General features: G+C 47.2%; 1 protein-coding gene across 1 annotated transcript; it reads right to left on the bottom strand.

Annotated features, from left to right (window-relative positions):
* Positions 1–69: 69 nt before the first annotated feature.
* VPS35 (VPS35 retromer complex component) lies at positions 70–26423 on the bottom strand. Its single transcript, XM_028740245.2, has 17 exons — positions 26274–26423; positions 21740–21838; positions 21005–21101; positions 20114–20237; positions 19617–19799; positions 17636–17849; positions 16050–16133; positions 15729–15838; positions 11693–11789; positions 10049–10197; positions 8740–8947; positions 8376–8531; positions 7016–7138; positions 5880–6059; positions 3859–4098; positions 2355–2498; positions 70–1239 (listed from the first exon to the last, which is right to left on the bottom strand). The coding sequence occupies exons 1-17, from the start codon at positions 26274–26276 to the stop codon at positions 1060–1062; spliced, it is 2391 nt and encodes a 796-aa protein (XP_028596078.1). The 5' UTR covers positions 26277–26423; the 3' UTR covers positions 70–1059.
* Between the last annotated feature and the right edge of the window lie 4 nt (positions 26424–26427).

Raw genomic sequence — 26427 nt, forward strand, 5'->3', positions numbered from 1 at the left:
GGCACCCGCTGGACACCACGATGGCTACCCCTCCGCCTTAGACACAATGGGAGACATTCAGAGCCAGACTCGTTAATAGCAACTTTATTGGTTTCACTGGTGCAAATTCATGATACGGAGCAGAACTGTGTAATGCGTTCCCCCACCCCTCTAAATTTTACAGTAACGAAGGTTATACATAGAACTATATAGAGACCACAATTCATCTATTACTTTTCTCCACCTCCTCCTCCTCCTCAATACTATGCGGAAATAAAGTTTCCTTGATAAATATCGCCCTGTGCACAATGACTGGCCCTCCACCGCGGGTCACAGAGCCTCCATATGCAAAATATAAACTTCTGAATTTAATTTTTAAGCATGGTGCTTTACAACTCCAAAAACATGCATTAATATATTCTAGTTTTTAAGAGGGGTGGGGGAGGGATAGGAGGGAAGAAAAATCTGACATAACCTCAGGGGGTGGGGAGGGGGGAAAGGGTAGAAGCAGAATCCAACCTATAAAGAAAATGAAAGCTCTCTGTAAAAACTAACCAACACCCCCCCCTACCTATTAACACTTGCAGGTGGAAAGCCAGGTTAGGACATTAAAGGTTTCTGAGCTGGGGGGGGGGGCAGAGAAGAGAAGTTATCTAAGACAAATTAGAATGCAAGAGAGGGGGGGGGGAGAGAGAGGCAGGGGGAGGCATTGCCACATGGATTTTATTTATTTTTTAAAAAAGGAAGGAATGACTTCAGCCATGCTAATTTTTCTGATGGTCTCTACAGAGCTGCTGGTCCAATAAGTTGGGGGGGGGGGGAAGAAACCTGGTAGAAGTGGTGAACGCAAGTGCTTGGAAGCAAAGCGCTGAACACGTCGCACATACATGCCAAGTACAGAAACGAAAGCAAAAAAAGGAGAGAGACAGAGAGAGCAGATAGCCTAACTTGGCACTTCCGAAAGGCACAAATCTATGAAAACTCTAGCATTGCCGTAATAAAAACAAAAGCCAGGTACTGTGTTGCAAATGGAAAGGTGATCCGGTTGGGTGTGGTGCAAACACACAGGAGGCTCCCCCTCTATATGACCAGCCCTTCGTAGATGGGGCCCTCCGATTCGGGGGACTCTCTCCTCAAGCGCAGGTGCTCCAGCGTGTTGTGAAAGTGTTTGTTGATCTGTTCCGTTTCCTCGGTCGATTCAAGGTTAGGGAGGTCTTCCCGGATTTTCTGTATGAGCTGATTCAAAACCTGAATTGTCACCTGAGAAAGGAAAAGAACCAACGAAGCACGGCGTGTGAAAAAAACAGGAAGTCAGAACCTTTGATCGGAAGGAAGAGAGCAATGTATATAACGAAGGCAGGATGCAGAAGGCAGCTGGGTTTCTTAGTCCATGGAACTAGTCGCCCAACTGAACCATGCAGCGGTTCCTGCCCTGCAATCTGCTTTGAAGAACAGCTCTATAGAAACAGATAAAATAAAAATATTCTGGGTGAATATTCTCCCAGTGAAGAAATCGGTAGCTGCAGATAAGCTACCCTGCAACTATATTTCCTCGCAGTGCTTGGGACTAAGATGATCAGGGGCGGTATTCAACTACATGATTGTGATAGTGTAAGGATTAGCTCCAACGCCCCCCCCCATGCTCCTCCCCTCCCCCAATGCATGCCCTGCAGTCCCCTAATCTGGCTATGAAGGGTTGGGGGAGCCCCCAGAACAGATTTAGGGGGTGGCACAGGGGGAGGGGACAAGGCTCTGCTGCACATGATGAAATCTGGACACTGGTGTAATATTTTGCCTAGCGCTATGTTGAACACAACCCTAAGTAACTACATAAATCAGGGAAAGGGAATCTGCAGCCTTCCAGATTGTGCTGGACTCTGACTCCCGCTATCCCCAGCAACTGGACACACACACACCCCTACTCTGTAGGTCTGCAGCCACACTGCAAAACAGCTCCACAAGGCAGGAACTCTCTGCCAGTGTGAATGGAGCGTTTAATGCATTCCCTCCATCACAGCTGCTTTTCCCATGCTGGGTCTTCGACTGGCTTGTGAAATACCCAGGATCTCCAAAAGATGGAACAAACAACTTGGATCTGGGGGAAAGGGAGCAGAGGGAAAACTCCACTGCTATTCAGAGGAAAACGCGGAGCTGTTTATCAAGTATTTATTTAGACAGGGGGGGGGGGGCTGCAGTCTTCCAGATGCTGCTGGACTCCAATGCCCATCTGTCCTAGCCAGTTTGGAAGGACAACAGTCAGGGATGATGGGAGTTGTAGTTCAGCAACATTTGGGAGGCCACTGGCATCCAAGCCCAGCCTTCCCCACTGAGAAAACCTCCAAACACATGTGCTGTTTTGGCACACTTCCGCTTACCGCATCGTTCTCTTTTTCGTAGAAGTAGATGTATCTGTTGAGAATTTCTATGAAGAGCTGGACTTGGAGAGAGGGGTCCATGCACTGATTTGCTATTTTTAATGCCTTTTTCAAGCACTCCATGACTCTCTTCCCGCCGTGGAGCTAAGCACCAAACAGAAAAGAGCTGGTCAGCATTTCCCATATATCCAAGTCTTACTTTCTTGGGGCACAACGTACCCCGTTCCTGCCCTCACCCCACTGCAACTGCAACTCAGCCAGCAAGTCCCAACTGCATGCAAATAGCTACACAGTCACTGTCACCACCAACTTGTTTTTCCACCTCCAACCTATGAGTATTTACTCAGCTTAGCCCAGCCATATTCAACGTGACTCTTTCCCAAGAAGCTATATTTCATTTAGTACAGGAGTGGGGATCCTTTCTCAGCTTCAGTGTTCACCTCGGCCCATGAAGTTATCCAAAGCCAGAGGGGCCACATTCCTTTCCAAGCAACCTGGTGAGAGCCACATTCCAGCACTGGGTGGGGACCAGAGGCAAAACACTGCCCTTCTCTAATCCCCCACTATTCAGGAAAGCCAAAGTTGAGAGCTCAAGGACACATTCTTCCCAGGCGAAAAACACTCAAGAGGAGAGTGTGGAGGAAGACTGGTGAAAGGTGTAGTCTGGGGAGAGTCCCAATGGCCAGAAAGGGAAGCCACGAGGGGCACTTTTGGTTCCCTACCCCTGACTGAAGCACGTTTCGATTCCCATCTTGCTTCCGTCATGAAACTCAAGGCAGAGAATGCGAGGTTACCAGGCAGTCTATCATAGGGCTGGGAGAGATATTGGTTTGAAGTCCATATTGTGATATCCGTTTCATAATTTTTGACCAGGGAATATATAACAAATCATGGTGTGTGTTAGGGCTGGGCGATATATCGTCCAAAACCGATTTGAAGTCCGTATTGTGACATCAGTTTCATAATTTTTGACTGGGCAATATATTGCGAATCATGATGTGTGCGCGCGCTATGCAAAATCACAACATGGGGAAAACTGTGAAGCAAGCCAGCGCCTCTACACAGCTCCATCCTTATTTCAGACATTGTGATATATCAGTGTATCGCAATATTTAGCTGGTGATATATCACAATGTTGTGAACCAGGTATCACCCAGCCCTAGAGTCTGTCATCCAGGCATAGATCAGACTCATGCCTGCTTAACTTCAGAAAGTTTGCCTTTAGACCACAGAATCAGAGAATGGCAGAGTTGAAAGGGATGCAAGTAGTCATCTATAGTCCAACCCCCGCAACGCAGAAGTGTCTTGGGACCACGCAGAGGACCACAGCCCTCGGCACACGGACAACCCCTCAAATCCAAGTCAGAATCAGCATCAGCAAGTGGAAAGGTTGGGCAGATTCTGGGACAGTAGCCGACTCCCACCCCACCCCGGGAGCAGGGCCAAGCAGCTGCTGTGCTTCCTGGAGCTGATGGAAGAGCTGCGGTCCAAGTCACTCCCTCACCTCCTCTCCGTTCTTGTCCATGTTCCGGCCGGACCAGAAGAGATGGGCGCAGGTGCTGACAGCTCGACACTGATCCGGCTTCTTCAGCAGCTTGGAAGCCGCCAGGGCGCACTGGGTCCTCAGGGGCTCATGGTTCTCCTCGCCAAAACATTTCATCCGCTCAAATGTCCCAATTATCAAGGTGATTGCAGCCAGCTGGGCTTTTGAGTCACTGATTTCGTCTTCGTACAGAGAGAATGCCTGATTCAGAAGAGAAATGAGGAGGGAGGGAGGACGGACAGCCGGAAGTTTTGATTACTGGCTTTGTGGCAATTCCTGGCTTTCACAAAAACAAACAAGCGAAGAAAGCTAGAGCTCGCAGCTCCCTGGAACATGAGAGAAGGGGATGTTCAAGATGACTTTCTACAGCAGGAATGGGGAATCTGTGGCCCTGCAGCTGTTGCAATTTCCATGATCCCTAGCCAGCAGGAGCAGTGGTCAAGGATGATGGAAACTGTAATCCAAAAACAGCTGGAGACCCAAGTTTGGGAAACCCTGGCCTATATGATCCCCTTACACCACTTTTGTTTAGGACAAGCCTAACTCAGGTGTTTGATGAGAGTTCTAATCTGTTTTTAGTCTATTGTTATTTTAAATTATTAGTCGTAAAGTATTGCTAGTTGTAAAATATTGTCAACTTTTCTTAGTGATCGTGTCATTATTTTATCTTTGGTAAACCACTTTTGAGGGTTGTTGTTGTTCTCCAATCCAGCGATGTACAAATTTTATGAAATAAATAAAAGTGTTTGCATGGCACTTTGGAGGACGAAGTACTTCTCTGATGACTTGATGCCATGCTTCTGGCCAGTCTCCTAACATACTGTCTAGTACATAGCTGTCAACTTTTTTCTTGCAAGGAATCCTATTCGGAATAAGGAAATTTCCCTTTAAAAAAGGGAAATGTTGACAACTGTGGTCTAGTAGCACATCTTGCTCTGCTTCGTAGGATCAATTTCAGCTGGATCTCCTTGCCAGGAGAGGGTGGCTATACAGGGTCTTTTGCACTTTTCAGAGAGAGCGAGGAATGGGTTGAGCACCTGATTCCCATGTGCGAAGTCTCTGCTTCAGTCCCTGAAATCTCTGGATATTAACGATGGGGGTGGAGATGCTCCTTCAGATATACTGGACCGAGGCCGCTTATATAAGTTTATAAAATTATGCATGCCATGGAGAAAGTGGATAGATAAAAAAAATTATCCCTCTTTCCAGCTGGACTGGTGACTATATAACACCGGTCCTGAAAGACCTACATTGGCTCCCAGTACATTTCTGAGCATGATTCAAAGTGTTGGTGCTGACCTTTAAAGCCCTAAACAGCCTCGGCCCAGTATACCTGAAGGAGCATCTCCACCCCCATCGTTCTGCCCAGACACTGAGGTCCTGCGCTGAGGCCTTCTGGTGGTTCCCTCACTGCGAGAAGTGAGGTTACAGGGAACCAGGCAGAGAGCCTTCTCGGTAGTGGCGTCAGATGTCAAAGGAAATAAAAAACTATCTGACTTTTAGAAGACATCTGGAGTTTTTAATGTTTGGTACATTACTGTATTTTAATATTCTGTTGGGAGCCACCCAGCCAGATGGGTGGGGTATAAATAATAAATTATTATTACTATACTTATGTAACACTAGAACTCATGGACGTCCAATGAAACTGGGTGCTAGAAGATTCAGGACACATAAAAGGAAGTACTTTATGCAGTGCATATTTAATCTACGGAACACCTTCCCATAGGAGGCAGTGAGGGCCACCAACTTGGATGGCTTTAAAAGATAAGAAAATTCATGAAGGGCTACTGATAGCTACTGGTGAGAACAGGATGCTCTCCAGTAGAACACTAACTAGGTTCTTATTCAGTTAAGGCTCTTGAGCCAGCACAGGGTTCAACCCCATAGAATAAGCATGTGCAACTCTGTTATCAGACCAGTCTACACATCAAACTTATGTTTTTGGAAGGAGTGGGAAGAAAAACCTTTGCCGAGCCCACCTGGGACATGAATTCGTAAGCCACCGTTTCATGGTTCTCAAACCCGATTTCTCCTGCCGCCAGCGCCCCCTGGAGGAACAGCCGCAGAGGGAGCTCTGCCAGCTCGGCCTTGATCAAAGCGCTGATCGTCTGGTGCGCAAACGAGAAGATCTTCTGGCATTTCTTTTCCCATTTGTCATCCTAAAAGCGGGGGGGGCGGGGCGGGGCCGGGGGAACAACCCCAAGACATCAAAGGAAAATACTGTGTCACAAAAGTACGACAGAAAAAAGAAGCAAACTTGGTAGACAGGGCCAAGCAGAGGGCTCCACTTAACATTTCCACATTTATCTGCAACAAGAACTGGAATTCCGCAACCTGAACATATTACAGTGGTACCTCGGGTTAAGAACTTAATTTGTTCTGGAGGTCCGTTCTTAACCTGAAACTGTTCTTAACCTGAAGTACCACTTTAGCTAATGGGGCCTCCTGCTGCAGCCGCGCGATTTCTGTTCTCATCCTGAAAGTTCTTAACCCGAGGTACTCTTTCTGAGTTAGCGGAGTCGGTAACCTGAAGCGTCTGTACCCCGAGGTACCACTGTACAGAAACCCCAAATCTGTGAATATTTATATACCACCAGAATGGAACCCGAGATGACAAGGGTTCCAGTTCCATATAGACAGGTTCAAGGAGGCTGCTTTTTGTTCTCGCTCTATTCCCCATGGGGGAGGGGGCGGTTCCTGAAAGTTTTAAGATATTTAACCCTTGATCACTGAATATGTATCTCTCCCTCTCTCTTTAAGCACTTCATCTCTTGCAGCTTGCCATTTTACTGTCCTCTTACTCAACTGTTTCTACCCAAACCCCATCTAATGGAGGATAAAGGCCACTGCTACCCATGATGGCTATGCTCTGCCTCCCCTTTCGGAGGCAGCAATGCTTCTGAATACTAGTTGCTGGAAGCCACAGGAGAAGTGTGTGCTCTGGTACTTGAATCCTGCTTGCAGGCTTCCCAGAAGAAGCCTCTCCCTGCTTGGCCACCATGAGAACAGGATTGCTGGACTAGATGGGCCACTGGATTGGTCTCGCAGGCTCTTCTTATGTTCTTAAGAGAGGAAAAACCTGTCGGGATTTGCATCTTGGGCTCGGTTCACTCACCACTTTAGAATTCTCCTTATAGCGGAAAGCGAGCTGGTAGGCAGCGAAGACCAAGGGGGGCAACGTGAAACGGATGCGCTGGTTTCCTCCTGCGCCAAAGTGTTTCCGGGCCGTGTTTAAAATCTAAATCAAGAGAATATATGTATCACACGATGATATGTCCATAACTGACGGGAGGCAAGATGGGAGACGCCACCCCTGCCCCATCCGAAAAAACAAACCCCCTGCTTTATGAACTAAATAACAGGCATTAACCTGGGTTTGGAAGATCCCTGCATAGCAGGAGGTTGGACTAGAAGACTGGGGGGAGGGGCAGTTACCTCCCACCTCTACAATTCCACGATTCTACAAGTCAGCAGGCAATCTTGTTTGCCAATGTGCACGCACGAGAGAACGATGGCTACGGAGGAACCACAGTTCAGTAGCAAAGCAGATTCTCTGCATAAGATTCAGTCCTCAGCCCTTCCAGTTTAAAAGAAGTATCAGGTTTACTTCCTTCACATAGCGCAGAGTTAAAACTGTGGGACTCCCTCCCACAGGAGCTAGGGATGGCCACCAACTTGGATGGCAGAAGAAGAAGAAGAAGAAGAAGAAGAAGAAGAAGAAGAAGAAGAAGAAGAAGAAGAATTTATTATTTATACCCTGCCCATCTGGCTGGGTTTCCACAGAATATTAAAATACAATAGTCTATTAAACACTGAAAGCTTCACTAAACAGAAAAAGGAGGAGGAGGAGGAGGAGGAGGAGGAGGAGGAGGAGGAGGAGGAGAAGAAGAAGAAGAAGAAGAAGAAGAGGAGGAGGAGGAGGAGGAGGAGGAGGAGGAGGAGGAGGAGTTTGGATTTGACATCCCGCTTTACCACTACCCGAAGGAGTCTCAAAGCGGCTAACATTCTCCTTTCCCTTCCTCCCCCACAACAAACACTCAGTGAGGTGAGTGAGGCTGAGAGACTTCAGAGAAGTGTGACTAGCCCAAGGTCACCCAGCAGCTGCATGTGGAGGAGCGGAGACGCGAACCCGGTTCCCCAGGCTCTCTTCAAACAAAGATTTGACCAATCCATGGAGGAGGGGGCTATTGAGGGCTGATGACTATGCTCTGCCTCCACAGTTAGAAGCAGCAACGCTTTTGAATGGCAGTTGCTGGGAATCACAAGTTAGGATACAGTTGCTTTTGCGCTCAGGAGTGTAAAGCAAGGGCCACTAGGGAGTGTGGTCAAGGAGGGTGTGTGTGGCCTGGGGAGAGCCCCAAGGGTCAGAAAGAGTGGTTGGGGGGGCTGCATTCGGCCCCTGGGCCCAAGGTCCCCCACCGCTGAACAGCATCTCTTTGAAGCAGCCCCACTCCAACGCTTTAAAGAAGCCATACCAGGTACTGCTGATCAGGATCGTCGGAACGGAGGAGGTGAATAAACCTGCCCACGAGGCCCTGTTCATCTGCAAAATCCTCGGGGTCTGGATCCTCAGCCGGCTGGTCTGGCTGGTCCTGGATCAGCGTCGACACGAGGTTCATGATGGCATCTACCTGCAGGAGGCGGAGGATAAGGGCAGTGAGGCCCAGCTCATGCTCCCTGCAGCTCAGTTTGCAAAGCATACTGGCCTGGATCAAACAGCCATGAACCAAAAGGTTTTAGGCAGGCACCGAAAGAAATACAAGTAAGGTATTCATGTCAACAGGGAGGGGGCAGTTCTGAAGTCCGGATGCTGCCAACTCCATTACGCTCTTTCCCTACCTGGTCTTGGGAGACGATTTCCGTGTTGTAATCCAGCACGTTGCTGAGCACGTAACAACTCATGCTCTTCCTGGACTCGTAGTCGAAGTACTCAAAGAGCGGGTGGAAATGTTTCAGTTTCAAGACAGTCAGGACATTGTTGTAGGTGTCGACCGGGATCTTCAAGAGCCTCGTCAGCTCCTTGGATACAGCGCTGCTTGTGGCGATGCTAAAAAAGAGAAATGAATTAAGAATTAAGCAGGCAACAATGGATTGGCATGTATCAAGTTTCCTATAGTTTAGGACACAGGTGAAGCAGAGGAGGGATCAGATCTGTTGGTAGATTTCTGGGTGATTTTCAGCAGAGCAGCAAAGGATTTCTTGACTCCCAGTTGTTTTCATAACAGGAACAAAGTGACTCCACATCCCCAAATTATATTACTGAAATAAAGGATGCCTAGGAGTAAACCAGGAGTAAAAACATGAGTATGGAAGGGCTGTGAGCTCTCTGGTACTTTCACAGAATTGTAAAGTTGGAATGGCAGGAATGGCAACTGAATGCAGGAATGGCAACTGAAGTTTCCCTGGCAGATGGCTGTCCAACGCCTGCCTTTAAACTGCCAAGGAAGGAGAGTCCACCACCTTCCAAGCTAGTCTGTTCCACTGTCAAACAGCATTTACCCTCAAAGTCCTTCTTAATGTTTAGTTGGAATCTCTGTTCTTGTCATCGGTTCGGGTTCGACGCTCCGGAGCAGCAGAAAACAAGCTTGCTCCATCTTCCCTGAGAGAACCCTTTATATATTTAAAGATTGCTACACTACCACCTCTCAGACTCCTTTTCTCCAGGCTAAATATCCCCAGCTCCTTTAAATGTGACCCCATGAGGGCTTGGTTTCCAGACAAGTTTGGTTTCATAAACCAGTTTCCCTAGGCTCAATATTCTTTTCTTTTTTTTACTTCTACTTCATTTCTTTTGCCGCAGGAGCCACTCAAGGGCCCTCTGGCTTCCGGAAAAAAGCAACAAATGGATTCTCCCTCCTGGCCCTGCTTTTGGAAGCTGAGATCTCAGGAGAGGGGGAAAACAGCAGAAACAGATCTAGAAGCAAAGTGATATTTGCCCAATGCAAACATTTAGACCTCCTGTTGTCAAGGTTCAGCCATTCAGCAACAATTCATTGTCAGGACAGAACCATCTGCTGCACTTGGAAGAAAAAGAGCCAGGCCAATTTAGCCAGGCAGACTTAATTGGTTTCGGTCCCCTTCCGCCCACCACCCCCAATTAGCAGGGAGCGCAGCCTGCTCTGCCGCAAGCCAGACGGCCTCCACTCACTGCTCCAGGTTCAGCTTGTTAAAGATTTCCACCGTTGTCTCCAGCACTTTGTCGACATAGTCAACACGATCCGGGTAGCACTTCATCGCCAGGTTAATGAGAGAGACCTGAAGCGACACCACGTCCTCCGAAGGCATATCTTGTCTAGACTGGAGTTGCGGACACCGCAGGGAAAATAAAGAGGAGATCTGCATGTCAGGCGGCTGCAGAAAGGGCACTTGCATTTATTACATTTATAATTCACGCACAGACACAGGGCAGCATTGAGGGGGGGGACGGGGCAGGTGCTGTCTCCTTCAGACGCTGCTCAGGCCCAGGCTTGTGCAACTTCTGCAAGATGTCCACATCAAGGGCCTACACGCACCGGGACTGGAAGAGGCACTCGTACGGAGACTCTTTTGGATTCCCAAATGCCTTCTTAACACACACAAGCACTGCTGAGGCACTCAGACAGATGTATAAGGGTGCGAAATGGGTTAAAGGTAAAGGGACCCCTGACCATTAGGTCCAGTTGTGGCCGACTCTGGTGTTGCGGCGCTCATCTCGCTTTGTTGGCCGAGGGAGCCGGCATACAGCTTCTGGGCCATGTGGCCAGCATGACTAAGCCGCTTCTGGCGAACCAGAGCAGCGCACGGAAACGCCATTTACTTTCCTGCCGGAGCAGTACCTATTTATCTACTTGCACTTTGACGTGCTTTCGAACTGCTAGGTTGGCAGGAGCAGGACCGAGCAACGGGAGCTCACCCCGTCATGGGGATTCGAACCGCTGACCTTCTGATCAGCAAGTCCTAGGCTCTGTGGTTTAACCCACAGCGCCACCCGCGTCCCCACTGCAAAATGGGTTAGGGGTCATAAAGTGAGTCCCAACACCAGCTCCTCCGTCCCAACCTTTCTGCATTAAGCAGTCAGGGACCCTAACTGCAGAGAGGCTTTTCATAGAATCACAGGACTGTGGAATTGGAAGTGCACCAAAGGGTCATCTAGTCCAACCCTCCCCTCAGAACAGTGTTTCCCAAACTTGGGTCTGTTTCTGGACTACAACTCCGACCATCCCTAGCTAGCAGGACCAGTAGTCAGGGATGATGGGAACTGTAGTTCAAAAAACAGCTGGAGTTTGGGAAACACAGGCTTAGAAGAATCTTTCAGAAGGAAGCTGGGATGGAGCTGAGAATAATAATATAATAATACAGTAATAAATTATTACTGATACCTTGCCCATCTGGCTGGGTTTCCCCAGCCACTCCAAGAAGCTTCCAACAAAAGATTAAAAATACATTAAAACATCAGTCATTAAAAACTTCCCTAAACAGGGCTGCCTTCAGACGCCCTCGACACACTTCACCAGGAGCAGGAAACCTCTGGCCCACCACACCTCCCCATTTGGCCTGTGAAGTTGTTTCAGGTAAGCCACACCCACCAGCCCTACACCTGATGTCACGCATGACACCAGAGGTGGGGCCGGTAGGTGCCACTTTGAAGGGTCTCCGAAGCCCACTGCGAGGACCGGGAGGAGACCCAGCCCAGGAGCTACTTTTGACTTGGACTAGCCAATCGTCAGACTCAGCAGCTGCACTTGTGGACTACCCAGAGTAAGTCCGATTTTTTAAAAAACTGCTGAGGGAAGTGGCCGCACTCTCCACTTACCTGTATGACAGTAGCCACCTGCTGGGAGAAAATGTCGAAGAGCTTAATGTCAGCAGGGATCCCTGGCCCATCCTCTCGATGAGCAAAGAGCGCAAGCCTAAAGCAGTGGAAAGGAAGTTTGGGGAAATGTGATTTGCAGGCCAATCCTACTCATAAGCAAAGCTCTTTCCCAAGTCAGGGTGCTTGAGGGTTGTGGCGTTAGTATCTACTTACTCTCAAAGTAAAATCTAGGCTCCTAGAGCATACAGACATCCTACATTTAAAAAATATCCAACGCCCATTTAAGAGCACTTGCTTCCACCGAAGAATCCTGGGAGCCGTAGTTTGTTAAGTGTACTGGGGATTATAAGTCTATGAGGGGGAACTACACTTCCCAGAATTCTTTGGAGTGGGAAATCAGTGTTTCCAGTGTGTGTTGAATGCTCTTTAAATGTATGGTGAGCAGCCGCCTTATGTCTCCTAGCCCCTGTGGGCATTACATTAGGAAGCATTACATCAGTACCTGTGGCCCTTCAGATTCTTGGACTACAGTTCCCATCATTCCTGACCCATTGTCCAGGATGGCCGAGGGTGATGGGAGTTGGAGTCCAAAAATGTAAGTGCTCCTGAAGCTTTGGAGAGGTTGAGTCAGAGATGCAAATCTTCCTGTGCTGCTCCTTCTACCGTGGCTTGCATAAAACCTTTATTCAACCCATTTTTACCAAATCTGCCAGGGCAATCATTTTATGTCCTTCTGCTCGGATCAACATGCATTTGTACCTCTGAGTACAGCCAAATATTCTGCTGCAGTGACGAAACCTGCCAGAAACTGATCCCAGACACTTCGTAAAGATTTTGCTCTTTGGCTTTTGAGGCAGGATTGCGTCTTTTAAGTTGACGATGCCCATCTAATTTTTACCCTAGGTTATTATTTATTTTTTATATTTATTTATCTGTCATTTCACATTTATACACCACTTGACTGAGAGAAAGAAAAAAAACCTCAAAGAGGTTTACAAAAATGATAAAATAATAAAATCAGTAAGAAACATGTACACCAATTAATTTAAGACATTCGAAAAGGTAAAACAACTGTAGATTAAAACTCGCATCAACTTTCCAAACATCTGTGTCTAAACAAACCTGTTTTAAGGTAAAAGGTAAAGGACCCCTGGACGGTTAAGTCCAGTCAAAGGCGACTATGGGATTGCAGCGCTCATCTTGCTTCAGGCCAAGGGAGCTGGTGTTTGTCCACAGACAGCTTTCCAGGTCATGTGGCCAGCATGGCTAAACCGCTTCTGGTGCAACAGAACACAGTGACGGAAACTAGAACGCATGGAAATGCTGTTTACCTTCCTGCCACAGCAGTACCTATTTATCTACTTGCACTGGTGTGCTTTCGAACTGCTTGGCTGGCAGGAGCTGAGACAGAGCAATGGGAGCTCACTCCGTCATGGTGATTCGAACCACCAACCTTCAGATCGGCAAGCCCAAGAGGCTCAGTGGCTTAGACCACAGCGCCACCTGTTTTATCAGGCGCCAAAAAGGGTACAGTGAAATGCCCCTGCCAACAAGGAGCTCATCCCATCACTTGCCCCCCCATTTCTGAACACCTGTCATTAGCATACACTGTTATTTTAATTTCTTGCCCACCTAGAAATATACTTTGCCCCTCCTGTGCCACCCCAGATTTTTGTTTCCCCCCTGGTGCCGCCACTGGCTTCCAAAGGTGGTCAGGTCACAGGCCTTCAAAAACCAGATCTGTGCAAACTTATCCACAGGAGATTAAAGCCCACAAGCTGAGCAAGTCATTCTCTCCCTGCATTAGAGACACTAGATGCCCAAAGGATGAACTGGGGGGTGGGGGTGGGGAATCTGTCAAGTGCTGGGCTTTTAACACTGGAATTAGAGAAATAAATGGATGGTTTGCACCCGCACCTCTCGCCATTTCAAGCTGCAGAGGGGACTGGATGTTCCAGAGAAATAACCGGGGGAAACACTCAAGCGAGAGAGTACAAAAAGTCACCCAAAGGTTGCCTGCTTCACGTTGTACAAAGGCTTTTCCCGAAGCAATGCAAACCTGCGTGAGTCAGAGAGGTCGTCAAAGCAAAGCCACCTCCAAACATACAGGCGCTCAGCTCACTCCGAGCGGCTGAATCACCCATTGCTCCCACACAAATGCACAGCTTATCCCTGCCCGCCATGCAAAAGCAAACTTTTGCCAACGTTTAAAAGGCAATCAGCTTTATAAACACAGACACCGATGCAACCACACACATTTCTCGGAGAGATGCTGATAACGCTGCCATCCGAGCTTGTATCCAACGCTAGACAGACCTACTTGGAGTAGAAGCGTATGAGCACGACTTAATTGGGGTCCATTCTTTTCAGTAGGTCTACTCTGAGTAAAGCTTAGCTGGATGCAACCAACAACTTAAAAAGAGGTGTCTGATGGATCGGGCCCATGGCTTCATCTAGTCCAACATCCTACCGGATGCCCGCAATGGGAATCCAGCAAGCTGGACCAGAACACAAGAGCCGCCTCCCCTCCTGAACTGGCATTCAGAAGCACTGTTGCCTCCAACCATAGCTATCCATCTGCAGAAAGGGAAGGGAAAAGGCAAGAGGGAATGGCAGAACTCTGCTTCGACATCTCCCAAACCACCATGCCAAAACCTGCAAAACAGGCATGGCTGGCTAGCTTAACAATCCGTGTGAAATTCAACCTTCCAGTTGTCTCTATTTGTCTTATTTCTTCTGCCCTCCAAGCACCCAAACCCAGCAATACCCTTTTCTGACAACAGCACATGCCCCCATCCTGTTGGCAAGCTGTCAGCATGGACAAGAGCCTTTGCTGGCTTGCAGACATCCTTCCCTCCTCCCTATCTTCCTCCCTGCCAACAGCACGCAACTGCTACTGTTTAAAGCAGGGGTGGATAACCTTTTCCAGTCCGGGGGCCACATTATCTTCTGGGTAACCTTTTTGGGGCCACATGCAAACGTGGGCAGAGCAAGGGATATAAATTTTACCTTTGCACAGTAGGCTGGTTTCTGCACACGCCCTCCACACAGGCAAGCGAGAAGCATTACTAGACTTCAAGCGAACATTTCAGGCAGGCAAAAACACGCATGGAAGATGGGAAGTAAGGGCAGTGAGGGCTGTGGCCTGGGAAGGCTCCCAAGGGCCAGAGAGAGAGATCCAGAGGGCCACATGTGAGCCTGAGAATCCCAATCCTGGTTTGCCAGTGCTAGATCTCTTCTGCCCCCTCTAAAAAATATATATCAGATAAAACCTCATTTCCTCAATTATGATTTTGCAGAGTGGGCTCTTGAAAAGCACGCCTGCTCCAGACAAGCGTTCCACCTGACCTAACCTCCTGTTTTATAATGGTTATTTAAGCAGTTTTAATGCCATGCTGTTTTAACTGGCTTGCTTCGTTGCACATTTTAATCATGGGTGTTGATTCTGATGGAATCGTTATATTGTGTATTTTAAATATGCATCTTCCTGATTTGGTTTTATACTTATAAGCCACTCAGAACTCCCTTTGGGAGTTAAGCGGCATATAGCTTACCAGCAACATGCATTCCACCGTTAACAAAACTTTTACTGCAGCTTTTTTGCCCAGCCTTCACTCTGGCTCCTTCTTCTCAGTTCTCTGCTTACTCTACTCCTGCTTCCGCTTTCTAGTCAAACTCCCAGTCCAACTTTACTTCTTACCAACAAGACCAGCTTTCCTTTTTTTAACCCCCAACTGTGTGCTTTAATCCCAACAGAAAGCTACACTGTCTATAAGACTTCCCTGGGTTAACTCTTGCCAGCCTCCAAAGAAAGGTTGTGAGCATTCCATGACATCACAGGAGCTCCACCAATCACTGGAAGGAATCACACCAGTGGGGGCTTTTTTTGCTTAAGATAACAAGACTGCATGGAGCAAAGGACCTGGAAACCATGAAGAGAAATTCATAACCGGGGAAAGATAGATAAGCTGCTCTTTCTGAGTGCCTATCGGTTTCCTCCTCACCTGCAGTGTCATTAAAATGCTTCCTTACGCACCTGTCAATTAAAGCAATGATGATATTCTTCACATTCACATTTTGGTGCAACTCTGCACAGGCTCGTAGAAAAGGGTTCAAGGTCTGGAGGTGAAATTCATCCGGGAAGACCTAGACAGAGCAGGAAGAGTCAGTTGGCTGAGAAGAGCAGGGCAATGGTTTCTCTACGCTTCCCTTACTTCCCATAGACTCACCACTATGCCCAGTTGGTTCCTATTTCCTCGGCCCAGAAGAGTCGAAAGGAAGAAACACCCTGCATGCTGTTATGTACTGGCCATGCCACTTAATCAAAGCCGTCTGTAATCTCCCTCTGCAGGCTCACCTGTATGATGCACTCCATGAGGTATTCCTGAGCTAAGGCATCCCTGCAGTTGACAACTTGCTCCAATATGCCGGGCAAGACAATCTGGTCAGAAGAAAAAAAAGAACTCTGTGTCAATTCCCTCCCTTGGGCCTTCTGCAAACTTGCCCGCTTGCTCCCATCTCTAAAATCTATTCCCCACTTAAACACTTCTCCCAGGATGCACGTACCCAGACCCTCCAAGACCCTCATCTAGTGTTTCCCTCCAAGACTTGGAAGGCTGCTTTTTCACTTGTCCACTCCCCTACCACCAACACAGAACGCTTTCTGGAATGAGGCCTGCCTGGTGTCACCACCAAGCTTTCCAACACCAGGTTAGGACTTTCATCTTCACCCCGGCACTTGGACTGAATCTGATCCAGCTGCGTCAAATTTTTATGTTAGCGTTGCTCAGAGTTGCTGGTTTGTTTGTTTCCTGTGGAGGCTGCTGGTGGTTTTGCTACTGATTTGTTAAATTTGATGGCTGGTGGTTGATGTTTGATTTTGTGTGGTTTTTAAGTTGTATTCTTAGTCGCCTGGAGGAGAGGCTATCAACCTTTCTGAGTCCACGGCTCCCTGGACCAACTATATTCTTTCTGCAGCATCCCTGTAGGGCTCAGGAGCCCAGTTATGTCACCCCTTGCCTGTAGAGCTGGCAGCCCCTCGCCCTTTCTGAAACCCTCCCTTGTGGAGTGTTCCCTCAGTCATCTCTCCCCTCTCCTTGGGAATCCTCTGAGCAGCTGCCGTTGCTGCCCCTGATCTCTGAGCTGTCCCTGGTCTCTGAGCTGCCCCCCACCCCACCCCAAAGAGAAGTGACTCCTCACACTGCCCCACAGGGGCCTGGGAAGCACCCCCTGGCCAGCCCCAGAGGCACCATTCACCTAGGGAACCTGCAGCCAGGGCTGCTACGACAAATAGCTGTGAAAGCCTTGGGAAGGCAGAAATATGAGAGGGTGTCAGAGGGAGGGAGGGAAGGAAAGAGGGACAGAGGCCAGTGTTGCCCGCGGCACCCCTGACCATCATTCAAGGCACCCCAGGGTGCCACGGCACACTGCTTGAAAACCACTGGCCTAGAGAAAACTCTCAGTTAGGTGACTAACAAGCTGAATTAAAAGCTATGACTACTGGGGACAAAATAATATAAACTTATTTTCTGCAGCTGTAAGAAACTACAACTAACCAATTCATATATTTTTTGTTGCTGTTCTTCTTATTAATAGCATATTATCACACTTTTTCGTGAAAGATTACCCAGAGCAATTTACAAAATAACACAAAAATTAAAACCAAAAGAAAAATCTAAAAACACCTCCATAACGTACGTAAAAAGGCAGGTTTAACACAACCCAATGGTTAAAAGATAAGAAAGGGAGTGACCACAAATTTACTTAAACCCCTCCAAATTAAGGGCCCAAAGCCTGGTTGAAAAGGAATGATTTTGCCTAGAAATAGACACGGTGATGGCACCAGGTGTGCCTGAATATAGAAGAGCATTCCACAAGCAGGGAGCCACACCTGAAAAGGCCCACTCAGAACTGGAGCCAAGCCAAGCCAAGAAACCATCTCACCTGCTTATATCTCTCCACATTGACCCCTTCCAGCTGACTCAGCCGAACCAGGTTGGTTCCCACCAGGATTCTCAGCTCCTGCCTCTCGCGCTCCCTCTTCTCTCGGTCACGACTGTGTCCCTGGTGCTGCATTCGCACCCAGAGCTTGTTCATCTCAGCAAAGTTCAGCAGCACAAAGTCCATGGAATCGCTGATGTCCCCGGTCGTTTCTTCACTGTAAAGTCAAGAGAGAAAGCACTTCCTTTTTACAGATGTACAGGAGGACAGAGAGGATTTGCTTTCAAGATGAGGGTCAAATCCATTTTTAAAATAAAACAAAGCAGCATCCTCTTTGAACCACGAAGAGAGATGCTCGATAAAAAGAGCCCTCTTTGGGCTAAATATATGCAGCTTGAAGAACCCCTGTCTGGATTTAAACACACGCTGGGAACCACTCCATTTTAAAAGCCTGTGCCGGATTAGGGAGAAAGCCGCACACTGTAACATACAATTTGCATCTCTTCCAAACAAGATTTGAGTGTCCTTTTCATGGACATGAAGCTGTGCTCCTGTACATAGTGTGTCTCTTCCCATAGAAGTGCTCAGCTAGGGAGGTTTTGTGCATGACAATGTATCAGGCATTGGGGTGAAGGGGGGGTCCTTTCCTTTCAAGGAAAAGTAGGCAAATAAATCTATACAAACTTAGCTTTTGTACAGGAGGCTAGATTCCACACACATACACAACCCTCTCTATCTTCCATCCAGACAAACAATAGTCCTTCTTAGAATTCAAGGACACATTCCACCCTGCAGAAAACACTCCAGGAGGGGAAAAGGCAGGGCCAGTGATGGCAGTGCCCTCGGTAAGAGTCCCAAGGCCAGAGAGAGAAGGCTAGAGGGGCACATTCTACCCCTGGGGCTGCAATAGAAGATCAGCTCATAACGACACTTTGGAGGGCCAAGCTATTTTGTTTCTTAAACAAGGAACGAAAGTGAAAGAATGCAACCAACTTGCAATGTTCAGCTTCCTGGGAAGCAACTTGCATAGCTGGCAAATGTCCCAAAGCAGAGAGCCAGGTTTCCTCCCTTCCCCTGCCCAACCACGACTTCAGAACATCAGAAGAGCTCTGTGTAAGTGTAGTCTAAAAAATAAGGCTTGAAATGATCCTTGCACAGTTTTGCCCCTAGCAACAAGTTTTCTCCCCAGCAACCGAGGTGGCTGTTCCTCTGTCCAGAGCAGACAGGAAGGAAGGATTCTCTGTACATAGTTTTTTACTTTGTTTTCCTTAGACCAGCAGTTGTTCAAGTTGTAACGCTAACTCTTCAAGTTAAATGTTTTAAGCAGAACTAGAATGGGTGAGATGTTCACTCCCACGTGGGAATTTGCCAGCAGATGAGCTGAACTGAGAAAGAAGATCCTGGAAGACTTTCTGGGCCGCTCTGCAGACAGGAAAAGGAACCTCAAATGATTGGCAAACTGCACGGAAACCCTGTTGGATCAGACCAAGCATCAGCATCTTGGGTCTCAAGAGTTGCTGGAGACTGTGTCTGTGCTCTGGTCCTGCTTGCCAGCTTTCCATAGGGGCATCAGGTTGGCCCACTGTGAGAACAGGAAGCTCGCCTGATCCAGCAGGCTCCTTTTATATTCTTAATATAGCCATGGCAGCTAGCAGCCATTGACAGCCTTATCCTCCCATGAATTTGTCTAATCTGCTTAGAAAGCTGCCCAAGTTGGGAGCCGTTGCTGTTATCAGAGGTGAAATTGGCAGCTCCTGATTGGACTCTCCATTTACACTCCACCGTCTTCCATCTTGGAACCAAGGCGGTGCACACAGGGGTCTTAGGTGACCTCTCTTCCAGGCACTAATTGCACCTGCTGCTGCTGCCCTCAGGTGACGTCAGCCCATGCCTGGGGTCCAGACAGCTTTGCTCCAGTGTCTGCCTACCAAACACACGCAACACACTTACGAAAGCTCCACTTCCGCCCCACCAGGCTCCTTACTCTGTCTGTTCCCCGTCATCAGGCAAGATGTTCCGCGTGCACTGAAGGAGATAGTTGCGCAGAAACAGGCCCCTCAGAGGATGCTGGACACCACGGCACATTTCCACCAGGTCTTTTAAGATATCCTTCCTGGACTGAGGAAAGGACTTCACGTAGACAACCCCAACGGTTATGAGTAAATATCTAGGGGAGGAGGGAGGAGAAAGAGAAACCATTAAGGATACTTAAGTGAAATCACAGAAGCAAAAGCAACCTGCTCGTGCACTGTACTCTCTGGATGTTTTGGACTACAACTCCCATCGTGTGGTTGTTATGGGTGATGGGAGTTGTAGTCCAAAACATCTGTCCAAGTGAGGCCACTTACTTGCTGCCCACCAAACAATGCTCCCTTCTACCACAGGAAAATTTCAGGTGATATGGAAAAGCTACTGCAGTTGTAGAAAGCAGATTACTGGTCCCAGAAGACAAGACATCACCCTCAATTCTTATTTACTTACAGCCGCGGGATGATGTTTCCAGCATACTGCACCAGTTCATAGAGATCCGTCACCTTCCTTCCCTTGGCAAACTCATCCGTCAGGTACACCTCCAGGTAGTGTAGCTCATCGGAGATCGCCATATCTTTTCCTTGCAGTTAAGGATTCAGACTAGAGCAGCAGGTGATGTGCCGTGTGGGTGGGTGACTACCCAGAAATACCAAGGGAAAATCAGTAGCCCTTGAAGAGTTCAGAATTTAAAGCAGATGAAGGGGACAGCGGGAAGGAAGGCGCTGACATTTCAGAGGGCAAAAAGCTCAAGTCTTCAAGCAGAGATAGCTAGGCAAGAGGAAGAGGGAAAGACTTTGAAATCCAATGGTTCCCAAAGTGAGTTGTACCAACCTTTGCAGGTGGTGGGATTACCTAGGAGACAAGGGAGTGGCAGGGAGTGCTGGAGATGTAAATAACTATTAGCTGGTATCAACCTCATCAATTTTGCTGAATTAATTCAACTCAATGGTTCAACTGGATTTTGAATAAATGTGCACGTAAATGTTATTATTTGGGATTTTATTATGTTCTTATTATCCCTAGTGAGTCGTGCAGACCACTGTTCTGAATAATGCTTTTAATAGGGAGGGGGGCACTGGGGATGAGTTTGTGGAACCAAGGGGGCGGTGGCCTGAAAAAGTTTGGGAACCACTGCGCTAATCCACCCAACCCTGAGAAATGTAATAAATAATACAGTTCTGGATTCCCTGCATGGGAGCAAGGAGTTGGATCATACAATGAGCAAGAAAATGACTCCCATGGTTCTTCCATCTGCAGGTGTTGTTCCAAGTTCATTCCCTCCCTATCACCATCACCCCAAACAAGACTCAGCTAGCAGCAAGGTAAGTTTCAAGAGGATACAGAGCTCATAATAGCTCTTTGGGGAAAGCATTGAAGTCCGCAGCTCACCAAGCATGTTAGAAGCATGTTTCAGGGCATCCATTAGTTTGTTCTTGTCCTAACAAAACAAAACATTTAAAAGTAAGATTATTGGTCGCACATCTCATTTCCCAGTTAGTTCCCCGCCAGGCAGTGACTGCCTTTTGCAACTTTCAGGAATATCCAGTGCTCTGGAGGTCAAGGAGCGACCTGCCAATTCACCCTTCCAGAACAACCTGAAATATATTTTTGATATGACGTCCAGGCCACTATTTTGAATAGGCATTCAAATGCAGTTTTACAGCAGTAAGATTATATCCAAAGATAAATAAAATTAAAACACAAATAAAACAGCAGAAGCTGAAAAGACAATGTCAGAAATCAATAAATTAGGAAGAATAAGAAATGTAATTTTATGCTTAAAAATGGTTGGAGAGGCAGCCTTTGGGGAAGAATACTCCAGAGCAGCAGCCTGTGGTGTTCTGCACTGCCTTGAAGAGATGGGTCTCCTTGGCAGACCTTAGTAAGTGGTAGCTTCATAGGGGAGATGGCGCTCCTTAACAGACACTGGGCCAGATGTTGCTGTGCTGCAACACCCATCATCAACGACTGCTGGCTGAGGATAATGGGAGCTGCCGTCCAACAACATCTGAGGGGCCTGAGGTTGAAGAACTCTGGGCCCAAACTAGTAAGGGAATCAAGCCCCACAGTTCTTACCAAACACCGCTTCATTTGGAAGGATTGGACCTTGACAGCTTGAATGGCTTCATCCAGGAGCTTCTCTTGCTCATCCTGAGGAGACTGCTGTGTAGTCGGCTAGGGAAAAGGGGTAAGGGAAACAGGTGATTACTTCCTAGCAAGAACATAGGAGCAGGAGCTGCTGGGTCAGAGTGACATTCCACCTAGTCCATCACCCCGCTTCCCCCAACCAGAAACCAATCAGAACCCTTCAAGCCCTCCTTGTAGGCTTCTAGGAAGCTACCATTCTCCCCTGCTGTTGCTCCTCAGCAATTCATTTCCACTGGCGTGCAATCTTCGAACAACGCAGGATCCCTATACCTCTGCTGCCTGATGTACATCCTTTCATTTGCTTTATTGGGCTTCATTACTGTATGGTTGGGGATCCACCCTGCAACCTTGTAGTGAAGGGCAGGACTTCTTAAATAAGTAGGTCACATGGCTAAATGCCGTTTATACGGTTCCATTCCACTTGGAACAACTCTCCTTCTTTCATAATTGCAGCAGTTCAATCTGTTCTCATAACTGTATATCATACTGTTGTAACCCCACCTAGAACCTTATGGAAAGGGGCAGGGGGGTCTTTTAAGACAGCAGCTGATCACCCTCTGCTCCCTAAATTCATCTAATTCTCTTTTAAAATAATCTGAGTTTAGGGGCCCAGGAGCCCATCTCCCAGCAACCAATTTCTTAAGTTAATTATCCATTGTGGGAATAAGCTAATGGTGATTTCTTGTGGGACCAACACTACTGGTGATCAGTGATGGAGAATGCTGCACTTAGCTGCCTGAGAGTAGGCAAAGACAACCAGACCCTAGGATCAGCAAGGACCTGGGACTGCAGATGTAAAAGTAGAAAGTCCATTCTGGCCATAGAGAAGCATACTCTCACCCCACCCACCGGCCAAAGAACTGAAGGCTGTGGGGCTGAACGTGCGGCCTTTGTTTGCGCTGTATTGGTGCAATCTGTTGTAAGCCACCTTGAGGATTCCTTGATTGAATGGCAAGATATAAGCACCTCACAGTAAGTAAATAAGGTCCTGCAGCGTGTCAACACATGGGATTTTCTTCCAAGGTAGCACAAGAAAGTCCGGCCTAGAAAGGATTTCACATGTCTTGCAAAGTTTCCTTGTTTCCATTTAATGAAATGCCAATACAGCCAACTTTTACAATGATTTTATTTTTCTTGGTTACCACATTGAATGATTTACCAAAATTCCAAAGGAACTGTATTTATTTTAGTGTACAAAGCCAATTACGGTATGTTCCGAGTATATTATTTTGAATAATTGTACTCTGTGAAGTACATTTGCTTTTAGAAGTCCATGCTGTTATATTCTCCCCGCCCCCCGTATCTTTCAGTAATCTTAAAAAATATATTCTATAGCCATATGTATACTGACAGCTAACAATCATGACTCATTTCCCTCATTTCTTGAAAACACGCCCAACACTCTTAGTTTATATTTTTAAAAGTGTATCATTTAAGACACATTTTCAGGACAACCTGACAATCTAAGTTTTCAAACAATGCAACATAAAACATAAAACACAGTGGAGACCCAAACAGCAAGCTTGTGTCTACTTAAAAAGTAAAGCCCATTTAGTTCACTCACTCTCAGGTGAGTGAGTACAGGGCTGCAATCTAAATATTCTTGTATTCCTCAACTTTGGGTCCCAAGAGGTTGTTAGACTACAACTCCCATCATCCTCAGCTGGCTTAGCTGATCACCAGAGATAATGGGAGTTGTAGTCCAGCAACATCTGGGGACTTAGGGTTGAAGAACACTGTCTTCACCCAGCCTTCACCAAACTGGTACCTTTCTGCACAATTGTGCTGACTGGAGTGGATGGGAGTTGGGAGTCCAAACTGGTGCCCTCCAGATGTTTTGACTCCAACTCCCATCAGCCCCTGCTGGCATGGTCCAGCTACTCTATGTCAAGGCCTCTGAATGTCCCCATAAGCAAAAGTGTTTCTAGCCGACACCCAAAGACCATTAACCTGATTTGCTTTATTGTACTTTCATATTCTGGAAGCCCCCCTGGGAATTCTGGTGGTGGGGACAAGTATATATCCTTATAAATAAATTAACTATATAAATTACAATAGGCGCCAGATGAATAGAAATGGGGAGGGTTCCAGAAACTAGGATGCCACCCATGTCACGTCTGATGGTGCAGGCACCAAGAGGAAGACCTCCAATGATGGTCATAACAGCCAGCAAGGCAAACAACCACATAGAATAAGCTGACAAATTAATCATCACTCTTGGTCCAGCTATTTCAACAAGCTCCTTGGGTGAAGATGATTTATCGCTGCTCTGATCTGAAGATTATTCATCCCTACCATTTTCAAACCCACTCAGAGCTTTTAAGTTCCTCAGCTCAAGACTCAATAGTGTTCCTGACCTCCAACCATCTACCTCAATGCCAGCTTTTCCATGCAGCTGCACAGCCTTGTTAAGTATAATGCAGTCTTCCTCAAAGTGATACTCATCAGATGTTTTGGATTACAAATCCCATCAGCCCCAGCCAGTGCTTCCAAAAGGTGGGGATAGTGGGAGTTGTTGTCCAATAATCTCTGGAAGACTCCATGTTGGCTATCCCAACAGCAGAGGAAGAGGTCTCTTTGGGCTCAAAGAAGGCGCCTTTCCAACAAAAGAATGGTACGTAAGAAAGCTACCCAAATCTAGGAGTTCCTGTTTGCACAAACTTATGTAGGACTTATGGGTTTTTTTGCAATTAGCATATTATCAAACCTGGTTGTTGATCGAGGTAGCTTTTTCATTGCTCTGATAAGGTTAACAATTTAAAAATATCCAGATTTCACATTTGTTCCCCTCTTTTGTAATTTCTGTATCTGCATATGAAGAAGTTTCCATGTACACAAAGCACCCAATGTAAGAGCTGGGAACCTTTGGACCGCCAAATGATGCCAGACCCCCGTTTCCCATCAGCCCTACCCTAACCTCTCAGTATTTTAAGACACTGCAAGGCTCTGTACTTACTAGGACACTACTACATAGTGTGGGGCTTACTTCTGAGTAGGCTTCCACAGGATGGCAGCATTAGTCATGAAGGAAGCCACACCTGGGGCTATTTAATGCTTCCCCTTTCTGGAAAAAGTATTTGCCAGCTAAGCAGGACCTTTGCAGCTCCACATGAACTAGAGACTTCCTTAATTCAAATGGTCTTTTAATTTAGCAGTTTAAATTACTTTAGTTGTAGAGTGCAATTCTAAGCACACTTCTTGAAGATAATAAACCCCCATTGAGCTCAATAGTAAACATACTTAGGGTTGTGCTCAACTTTTTTTTTAAGTGTGTATCGTGGGGGGTTAAAAATATATATATATGTGTTTTATATTGTACACTGTCATGAACCTGAAACAAGAGTGGCATTAAAATGTTCAGTTATTATTGTTGCATTTTTAATATTGATATGCTTGTTACAGTTATACGTTCGTCCCTTTTCAGAGCCAATCCCTTATAAAGCCATGGAGAAAAATGAACCTTACAGTACAAAGCACTGAGTGGCTGAAGACAGATGTGTAAGAGATTCTTAATAAGATCACCAGAATTCTCTTAAGGAAAGGCATTAGTAAGAAGTTTGGCAGACATTCTCAACGCCTGAAGTGAAGGGGTCCAAAGAAATATTAACTGGAAAACTTCCACAACTGCGAGGCCACCACCAACAAGGTCTTCTGATTCTGATAACCAAATTCTCCAGTCAGTACACAAGCACATATCCAAGTCTTGGATTACAGGTAGTATCACAGGAGTGCAGGCAATCTTAAAGTAATTCATTCCCAGCCAATTTAGGATGGCCTTCCCCAACAATGTGCCCTCCCATCAGTCCAGGTCAGCACAGCCGCGCTACCTGGGAATTACAGCCCAAAACATCTCTAGAGCAACAGCGGGGAACCTGCGCTACAACTCCCAAAGCCCTAGCAAGCATGCCCAATGGCCAGAGACTACAGAAGTTGTTCTTCAGCAACATCTGGAGGGTCAAAGGTCGCCCACACCTGTTCTAGAGGTTGAGGAAAGGCTGGCTTGGGGGGCTTAAAGCTTAATACCAGCCCTTTTGAGTTGCACTGAGAAACACACCAGCAGTCAGCACAACTAAACACAAAAGTCATGTCGCCTGTTCAAACCTCCCGTCCCGTTCACTTTTAGCGCCCTGACAGCTTCCTTTGGCAGCAACTGAAGTTCCCCAAGCCGTCTTCAAGATGCAGCCCCACGGAAAGCACATTGCAGTAGTCCAGCTCTGCAGTTTCCTTTTGACTGCAATGCACCCAAAGAACACTTATCGACGGCTATATAAATAGAACCAATTAACTGATAAGGCTTAATAGAATTAAATGGGGGGGGGGGGAATAACCAGCAGCAGCCAGGCCAACAGCCTTGCCCCATAGAAAGGACTGCAGAGGAGAAGGAGGCCTGAGCAGCCCCTCTTGCCAGGGCGACCCCCACCCACCCCCCTCTTTACCACCCCCTTCTTTTTTTCTTACTCACCATAGTGGCGCGTCGCTCACTGCAACCCCCGCAGCGCTTGCAACAAACCCCCTCCTAGCTAGGCGCCTGCTCAGCCGCCCCCCCACTTCCCACCACTGTCATGTGACAAAGGAAACCCGCTCGGGACCCCGCCTCTTTTTCTTCTACTCTCGCT

The sequence above is a fragment of the Podarcis muralis genome, chromosome 7 (assembly GCF_964188315.1).
Source record: "Podarcis muralis chromosome 7, rPodMur119.hap1.1, whole genome shotgun sequence".
Lineage (NCBI taxonomy): Eukaryota > Metazoa > Chordata > Lepidosauria > Squamata > Lacertidae > Podarcis > Podarcis muralis.